The sequence below is a fragment of the Vitis riparia genome, chromosome 17 (assembly GCF_004353265.1).
Source record: "Vitis riparia cultivar Riparia Gloire de Montpellier isolate 1030 chromosome 17, EGFV_Vit.rip_1.0, whole genome shotgun sequence".
Lineage (NCBI taxonomy): Eukaryota > Viridiplantae > Streptophyta > Magnoliopsida > Vitales > Vitaceae > Vitis > Vitis riparia.
Genome location: NC_048447.1, coordinates 4,880,606 through 4,890,481, shown reverse-complemented (window position 1 = coordinate 4,890,481; position 9,876 = coordinate 4,880,606). Strand labels below are relative to the sequence as shown.

The following is a 9,876-nucleotide window of genomic DNA, read 5'->3' as shown; positions in this document are numbered from 1 at the left end:
ACCTAACATAACGAAATCGAGATTATAGCTTCCTTAGTCCATCTCCACACTACTCTTAACTCAGACCTAAGCCCTAGCCATTTTATCAAACTATTTCAAAAAATCCACCAACACCTCCTCACAGGAGACCATCCACAAAGGACCAATTTCTCCACCAATGCAAAAAGACTGACCAACCCGGGCCCTCCATGGAACCAGACTTTTTCCTATCTCCATGTCAACAACTCTCCAAAGCACTTTCTCCACTATACCTCATTTTTTGAAATGAAATGTTTTTGCCACTTAAAATTAAACCAGAAATTTGAGGAAGAATGTAGATCTTAAACAGGAGAGGGCCTACTAGTTGACATATAAGCAATTTGTATTTCATTTCATAAGCATCCACTTACAAATTTCTTGGTTCAATGTAAATTAACTAAAAATAAAAATGAAAGAGTAAGTCAATTCATCAGAATTTCCAACAAACTCGAAGGTAAAATGATAAGAAAAGCAAAGATAATGGCAAGTAGAGGTTTTGATTCTCAATCCAACTTTCAATGACACTTTTTGGTAACTTAAGTCAATTTTGGCAAGCTTAGGGTTTCATTGGCATGATCACAAGATTTTCTAGTTAGAATCTATCGAGAATCTAGGAATATTGTTATTTGAATGTTTCTCCTTAATTTAAAGTTTACTATTTATCTATTTATTATTAGTTTGAATTAGACTAGAATATAGAGTTTGAATTAGAGTAGAAGTTTAATATTACTTTGAATTAGAGTGGGAGATAGAGTTTAAATTAGAGTAGAGGTCTACTATTAATTTGAATTAGAGTGGGAGATAGAATTTGAATTAGAGTAGAACTCAAATGTGTTTGTATATAAATATTCATCATCATCAATGAGAATGAGATATCATATTTTTCTTTATCTTATTCTTTCTCAATATGGTATTAGAGCATAGGCTCTTTATCAAAAAATTCCCATGGTGAAGACAACTATGATTGGGGCCAACGAAAATTCATCCTCCTCAGTTACAACAGAGGATGACCAGACAAATCCTGTTGCCTCCCGATATCTCATCATTTAGTTCTACCATTCAATTAACAGTTCATAAATTGAATAGTGAGAATTATTTAAAATGGACCCAGACTATGAAACCAGCAATCGATGATGATAAAGGAATGCTTGGACACCTAACTGGTAAAGTGAAGAAACCAGCCACAAATGATCCAAAGTTAGCAGCATGGAGATCAGAAAATTCCATGATAACAACTTGGCTTATCAACTTGATGGAGCCAAAAATAAGGAAGCCCTATCTCTTCATAAAAACTGCCAAGGAAGTGTGGGAGGCAATCCGAGAAACCTACTCAAATCTAGAAAATTCTGCTTGATATTTGATTTAAAATCAAAGTTGTCGCAATCCAAACAAGGGGATCGTGGTGTGACTAAGTATTATAACGAGATGTTGATTTTATGGCATGAGTTAGATTTGTGTTATGAAGAGGTAGGGGAAAACCCTAGGGATAGTGCAAGGTACATGAAATGAGGAGAGAATGACGGTCTTTGTTCTCTTGTCGGGACTAAACAAAGACTTAATGAAGTGAGAGGTTGAATTCTATGGAAAAAACCATTACCATCTCTCCGAGAAGTTTTTTCTGAAGTTAGAAGAGATGATGCTAGAAGATCCATTATGATGAACCTTGAGTCACCAAGGGCTAGAATAGAATTTGATAGTTTTTCCCTTGTTACTAAGGGGTTTGATCAAGAAATAGAAAAAAGGAATTCTAAAAAGGGTGATAGACCATGGTGTGACCACTGTACAAAACCCTGGCATACTTGTGACACCCACTAAAAGATTCATGACAAGCCATCAAACTAGAAGAAGAAACCTAGCGGGGAGAGTCGGGCCTACCAAGCCAGAAGTAATGAACATGGGCAACAACCTTCCTTAGAAACACCTCCTTTTACTACGGATCAAATAGAGCATCTGTACAAACTTATTCAATGTTAGGTCTCTTTAATCAATCCCCTTCCTGTTCCTTATCCCAAAAAGGTAATCATCTTCTCACAACCCTTGTTCACCTTGATTCAAATTGCCCATAATCATAGATTCTAGTGCAATCAATCATATGACCAAATCTTCAAATTTGGTTTCTTATGGTCCCTGTGTAGGAAACAAAAAGATAAAAATAGTAGATGGATCACTTTCGACTATTGCTAGAAAAGGATCTACCAAATTTTCCTTACTTCTTACACTCCATAATGTTCTTTATGTTCCTAATTTGTCTTGCAAATTATTGTTTTTCAGTAAATTAACCTCTCATTTAAAGTGTCAAGCTAATTTTTTCTCATCTCAATGTGAATTCCAAGATTTAAACTTGAGGAAGATGATTGGCGATGCTAGACAAAGTGGAGGACTTTATTTCTTTGAAGATCGAATCAAACTAGGTAGATAAGCTCAGAGTACTTGTTTTGAATCTATTTTAGTAACTAGTGAGAATAAAATATTGTTATGGCATTTTAGGTTAGGACATCCCAATTTTCAATATTTGAAATATTTATTTCAAAAGGTGTTTATTAATAAAGATTCATCTTCATTCCATTGTGAAATTTGTGAACTTGCAAAGCATCATCGTGCATTTTTTCCTCCACAACCCTATAAAGGGTCTAAATCCTTTTTTGTAATACATAATAATGTTTAGGGACTTCTAAGGTCAGCACTTCTTCAGGAAAAAAAAAAGTGGTTTATCACCTTTATAAATGATCATATAAGGGTTTCTTTGGTGTATTTGCTAAAAGAAAAATCAGAAGTAGTACAAGTGTTTAAAATTTTTCAGAAAATGGTCAAAACACAATTTCAAACAAAAATATTCAAATTTTCAGAACTGGGAATGAAACAGAATACTTTAATCAATTGTTGGGAAACAACTTTCCAGAAAATGGTATAATGCATCAAAGTTCTTCTGTTGATACCTCTAAAAAAAATGGAGTGGCAGAAAGAAAGAATAGACATCTTTTAGAAATTGTTGGAAGTTGCTAGATCACTCATCTTTTCAACAAAAGTTCTCAACTATCTTTAGAGTTAAGCTATTTTAACCACCACCTATTTGATCAATAGGATGCCTACTAGGGTTTTAAAATATCAAACTCCACTTGGTTTTTTCAACATGTGTTTTCCTACTTCACGGATTTCAATGAATTTATCTTTGAAAATTTTTGTTGCACTACATTTACTCATGTCCATAATCATAATCGTGGAAAATTTGATCCTAGAGCATCCAAATGCATATTTGTTGGATATTCTTCAACACAAAAAGGATAAAAATGCTTCGATCCACATACCAAAAGAATGTTTATAACAATGAACGTCACTTTCTTTTAAACTAAACCCTATTTTAAATGATCATCCTCAGGGGGAGAATAAAAGTGTAGATTTCATTCCTAGTGAGGTGTTTGAGTTAGACCAACCACTATTCCAACCCGCCTTAGTTCAATAGTGATGAGAAACTCCAGGAAAATTTCTAGAAAAATCTCCAGAAAAAATAGAAAAACAACCACCCGTGCTTGATGAGTATGTTGGTAGTAGACAAACTTTGGGAACAAATGATTTAGCTATTGAAAATGTTGGACAAACTACCTTAATGCCAACACATGATCAAGATCATGAAACTATTGAATTCAATGAAAATACAAATAAAAACAATCAAGAGCTTCGTGTCTACTCAAGGAGAAACCATATTCAAAAAATGGTGGAACCTACTTTACAACAAGGCCATGAATCTGTCTCGAGAACAGATCCAATCTCACCACTTGAGAAAGGTAAGGCTTCATCTAAACCATGTTCTTCTTCCAATATTAAACATGAAGAGTCTCTTAGTGATCTGGATGTCCCTATTGCATTTCAAAAAGGTGTTAAGTCTTAGTCAACATCCTATGTCTAATTTTGTGTCTTATAAGAATTTGTCATCTTCCATGGTCGCATTTACCTCTCAACTTTCTAGTGTAGAAATTCCAAAGAATGTAAAGGATGCTCTAAAAATTCTAGAGTGGAAGGAGGCTGTTTTTTAGGAAATGAGGATGGACCCTTGAGAAGAATAAGACTTGGGAGGTGGTAGCTCGACCTAAAAGGAAGACTATTGTTTGCTCCAAGTGGGTGTTCACTATCAAATATAATTTTGATGGCCCTCTACAAAGGTAAAACAAGGCGCACCTTGTTGCCAAGGGATTTACACATACATATGGGATTGACTACTTAGAAACCTTTTTTCTCGTTGCAAAATTAAATACAATCAAAGTTCTTTTATCAATTGTTGTAAATCCGGATTAGTCATTACAACAACTGAATGTTAAAAATGTTTTCCTCAATAGAGACCTAAAGGAGGAAGTGTATATGGATCTACTCCCGGCTTTGATAAAAGGGTTGGCCCAAAGGTTTGTAAACTATAGAAGTCTTTATATGACCTTAAGCAATCTCCTTGGACTTGGTTTGAGAGACTCACCCACTTTATGAATAAAATAGGTTTTTAGCAGAGACAAACAAATCATACCTTATTTCTAAAATACTCTCTAGGAGGTAAAGTTACAATTTTAATAGTCTATGTGGATGACATTATTCTAAGCAGAGATAATATGGTTGGGATGAATCATTTGAAGAAGTGTCTAACTACTGAATTTGAAATTAAAGGTCTTGGAGCCTTGAGATATTTTCTTGGAATGGAGGTAGCATGATTAAAGAAGGGAATTGTTGTTTCACAACGAAAATATATTCTTGATCTCCTATAGGAAATCGGAATGAGTGGTTGTAGACCTTTAGATACCCCTATAAATCCTAATCAAAAGCTTGGAAGCTAGAAATTAGGGTTTCAGTGGAGACTACAAGGTACCAAAAATTGGTTGGTAAGTTGATTTACCTATCTCACACTCGACCGGATATTCTTTGCAGTTAGTATGGTAAGTCAATATATGCATTCACCTTTTGAAGCACATCTCGAAGCAGTTTATAGAATTTTAAGGTACTTGAAGAATACACTAGGAAAAAGACTGTTTTTTAAGAAGAATGAGTAGCAAGGAGTTGAAATATACACAAATGCAAACTGGGCTTGTTCAGTAACTAATAAGAGATCAACCTCAAGGTATTGCACGTTTATATGGGGAAATTTGGTTACTTGAAGGAGTAAAAAATAGTGTGGTGGCGCGGATAAGTGCAAAGGTAGAATTTAGAGCGATGGCACATGGGGTTTATGAAGTGTTGTAGCTTAAGCAAGTCCTGAAAGAGCTGAGACAACCTGTTATTAGACCCTTTGAAGCTTTATTGCGATAATAAAGTTGCAATTAATATTACAAATAATCTAGTTCAGCATGATAGGACTAAACATGTGGAGATTGATAAACATTTCATAAAGGAAAAACTTGAAGTTGATATCATATGTACGCCATTTGTTCCAACTACCCAACAACTAGCTAACATCCTAATCAAGGGACTTCATAAACTAGTTTTTGAACATCTAACAAGCAACTTGGGCATGACAGATATCCATGCACCAACTTGAGGAGAAGTGTCGAGAATCTAGTCCAAGCAGCTTTAACCTCAAAACCATGGAGGCAGACCATGAACAAGGAGATCAGAGAGCTGGAAAAATATCAGACCTAGGAAGTTGTTGATTTATTGAAGGAAGGACTGTGGACTGCAAATAGACTTTTACAGTCAAGTACAAAGCTGATGGCGCTTTGGACAAATCCTGCTAAGGGCAAATGGGTACACTCAATCGTATATGAAACATTTGAACCAATGGCTAAAATGTATACGATCAGAATTCTTTTATCCTTGACAGAAAATAAGGATTGGTCTTTAGATCAATTTGATGTGAAGAATGCTTTCCTCCATGGAGACTTTGAAGAATACCACATGGATGTTCCAACAGTGTATGAGCATAAATCTTAGAAAAATAAAGTATGCAGGCTGAGAAAATCCCTTCATGGTCTAAAGAAATCAACACGAACTTGGTTTGGCAATTTCACTAAGTTAATGTTAAAGGGGGGGGGGGGGGGGAAGTCAAGGTGATCACACCTTATTCATAAAAAGGTCCTCTATTGGAAGAGTCACTGCCCTAATTGTATACGCAAATGACATTATTGTCAGTGGTGATGACATTGAAGAAATGATGGATTAAAAATTTAATTAGAAAAAGAATTTGAAATCAAAAACTTGGGGAACCTAAGATTTTCTTGGAATTGAAGTTACTAGATCTAAGCTGAGGATCTTCATTTCTTAATAAAAATAAACCCTAGATCTTCTCCAAGAGGCAGGTATGTTTGACTGCAAGCCCATTAATACTCCGATAGAGCCCAACTACAAGTTGGGATTAAAAAAGGGAAGAACTAATGGCTCACTGTGGGATGTACCAATGAATGGTCAGAAAACTGATCTACTTGTCACATGCAAGACCAGACATAGCCTATGCAGTTAGTGTAGTGAGTCAGTTTATGCGTGCCCCACTTAGATCATACATTGATGTACTTTATAGAATCATCAAATACTTGAAAGGGACACCGGGCATGGGACTTTGACTTCATAAAGACAAGGAGCTAAAGTTGGAAGCTTATACTAATGTCAATTGAGTTGGATCCATGGTAGATAAGTGGTCAACTACTATTTAGTTACCTAGAGAAGTAAGAAACAACCAATGATTGTTTGCTCTAATGCAAAGGCAAAATTCAAAGCCATGGATCAATTGGCTGAAATAGCACCCTCAGATTTGAAGGTGGAAGTGAAGAATCCAATGATGTTATGGTATAACAATAAAGTAGCTATAAATATAGCCCATAATCTAGAATATCATGACTGGACCAAATATGTGGAAGTGGATAGACATTTCATCAAGCAAAACTTGGACTTGAGACAAGTTTGCACTCCATATATTTCATCCTCTAAACAGCTAGCTAATATGCTCACTGAAAGATATATAGTACAATTTTTCTTCAGATTATTTATAAGTTTGGCACACAAAATATCTTTGCACCAACTTTGAGAGGAGTGTTGGAATAGCTGACCTATTATTTTCAGCTTTCAGTAAATAGGCTGCTTAGATATAACTGTAATTTAGATCCTATATTTATCTAATTAAAAACTCTTTTAATAAAAATAAATAATTGAAAGGCTTTCACCCATACCTTAAGCCTTGCAAATGGCCTTAACCAAGGGTCAAACACCTTGTGTTATGTTATCACCTTTAAAACCACTAGTTTAACAATTATAATACAAAGAACCTTGAAAAATTGAGAGAATTTATTATAAAAAATACCTTGAGTAGTCCTGCAATAGATGAAGAAAAATCTCTACTTCTAGGTCTTCAGTTGACAATTTGTTTGAACAAGGGACATTTAATTTTTTTCGCACACCAAGCAGGACATTTCTATAAGAAGGCCTCCAACCCCTACAGAGAACGTAGAAAGCAACTAATCAGAAAGTTGTCAAATGAATTTACACTATGATCATAGTATCCATTTAAAAAATAAACTTAACGGATATGATTACCAGTTTGCACCATAATAAACAATCATGAATCAGTTTTCACCTTGGAACTTAGATGTTAACAATACATAGGAATATTTGCTTAAGGGAAAAAAAAAAGTCTTCTACCCATCTAAATTTTATGCTAAACTTAATACCCACTCATTGACTTAGTCAAAGCCAAGACTGAAGCAAGAAAAATAAAACTGCCAATCATTGGCTAAGTAATTCAACAACCTTAATGTAGACCGAGCATCAGCTGCAAGGAATAAGAATCTCGACTCGAGACTAGAAATAAAATCTTCTCGCTCTTCAAGGTCTTCTTCAATCATGGCATAGTCAACATCAGCTCTCCTTGTTATTGATTTTAACAAAGGACTGAAGTAGCTGAACAAGAGCACAATTCAACATCACATTGAAAGATTAAATAACACTTCAAAATCACCTTAGAACTACTGTTCAAGACAGTTGCACCACCATTTGATTGCTGAGAATGTATGGAAAGCAGAAAAATTTAACTTCAACTGGCAAGTACCAGTTTGGTAGCAGAAATGAAAAAGACATTTTTGTAAAATGTAATTTCTTTTTTATTAAATGAAAACAATGAACAGATTCAGAAATCATTTTCACGTCATTTTTACTTCTAAATTACTTGCATTGTTATTTTTAACTCCAAAAATAATATTTTGAAATTTCTTGAAAATGACCCATTTCCAGGACATTGTTTCAAAATAGCTTTTGAAAATATGTTGCCAAACATATTTCCTAGGCCATTTTCACTTTCCCTCATTCAGAAAATTTATGCATTTTCCAAAAAAGTGCCCCTCCTAATGGAAAGAAAGCATAAGTGCCCTTATTTTTCCAAATATATATAAGAAAAAAAAATTACTACAAAAGTCATTAAGTCTCCTGGATTCCAGGTACTGCAATGCCCATTCACCGAAGCAATTTGGAAAATCACCATGCCTAACACCATTTAATTTACTCAATTTTTTTCCCTCCTTTTTCCCTTTCAGAGACCAAATAAAACAGGTTGATTAAAAGAAATTATACCTGGGGCCAAAAAGGATCCTCTCAAGTTCAAACAACTCAGAGTCAGTTGCCAGTTCAAGCACTGGCCTAAGCTCGGGATCAAAAGCGCCTGCCAATCAAATTCCAAGATGCAGACACCTATGAAACAGAAAACCCAGATGAAAAAGAGAGAAAGAGAACCACAAACCTTGTCCATTTCCTGAAATTGAAGAATGAGAGGAAACCACAAGGCCCAGAGTGATTTTGGTTGAAGGAGAACGAGACCTGAAAATCTGTACAGGGAAAAAAACGATAAGTAAAGAAAAGGGAATGAAGATTTTGGAATTGAGAAGGAGAAGCTTACCGGATAATTGGGTTTTGTGGAATGTGGATGGAGGAGGGTGAAGGAGAGGTGGAGAGCCACTGCTGACATCTTCCCGGCTCCCAGTAGAAGTGTGCGATTTCTACTCCAACTATTTTCTCTATAGTTAAAATATTTTCTCTGCACTCCTCAAATTATTTACCAAATAAATATTTTTCTTTTTCTAATGTCCAATAATAAAAATAATAAATATTCTTTATTTTTAAAATTAAAAAAATAAAGAATATAAAATTTAAAGTATTTACAATTTCAAAAAATCTATTTTTTAAAAAATAAAAACCCACGGATCCTTTCTTGTTTTCAATTTTTGAAAATAAAATTAAATAAAGAACAACTAATTTTTAAAAACAAGAAAAAGAAAATATAAAGAATTATTTTTAAATATTAAAAAATTCATTGTATTGTTTGACAGTTGTTATTTGTTTTCTATTTTTAAAAAATTAAATTAAATAGAAAACAATTTATATAGAATATGTAGGAGTTATTTTCATTAATTTTTTAAAATAAAATCAAAATAAAAAGAAATTAAAAAAATCATAAAAATCAATAAAATTGAATCATAATATCATTTTAAAAATCAAATAAAATTGAACCATAATGTCATTTTTCTTCTCTCTGGTCCAATACTAATATAAAAAATATTCAAATATCATCCTCCTTTGAATTACATGTTTTTTTTTTTAATTTCTTTTAACTTTTCCAAAAATTTTCATTAAGTAAATAAATTTCACATCAAATTATACTTGATATATAAAATGACTAATCTTTAAAAATAATTTGAAACTCAAAAACTAATTTAACTAACTAGAAAGTTGTGAAACTCAATAATATTAGAAAGTCATAAACCAAAATTTATTTTGAATGACTTGGATAATTTCTTCTTTACATGTACTCTTATTTTCATAAATTTTTTCTTTAGGTAAATAAATTTAAAATCAAGTAAGACTTAACGCATTGAATTCATTAACGAACTTAGCGATTTTTAAAAATAA

General features: G+C 33.5%; 1 protein-coding gene across 1 annotated transcript in view; it reads right to left on the bottom strand.

Moving 5' to 3' along the window:
- LOC117904023 overlaps window positions 1-8,960 on the bottom strand; it is a 14,254-nt gene extending 5,294 nt beyond the window's left edge. Inside the window, exons 1-5 of the mRNA XM_034816555.1 lie at window positions 8,867-8,960; window positions 8,711-8,795; window positions 8,545-8,632; window positions 7,729-7,878; window positions 7,283-7,414 (exon numbers count right to left, since the gene is read on the bottom strand). Of these exons, the coding sequence (XP_034672446.1) occupies window positions 7,283-7,414; window positions 7,729-7,878; window positions 8,545-8,632; window positions 8,711-8,795; window positions 8,867-8,935 (524 nt within the window). The 5' untranslated portion in view covers window positions 8,936-8,960. The remainder of the gene's footprint in view (window positions 1-7,282; window positions 7,415-7,728; window positions 7,879-8,544; window positions 8,633-8,710; window positions 8,796-8,866) is intronic.
- Window positions 8,961-9,876: the final 916 nt, after the last annotated feature.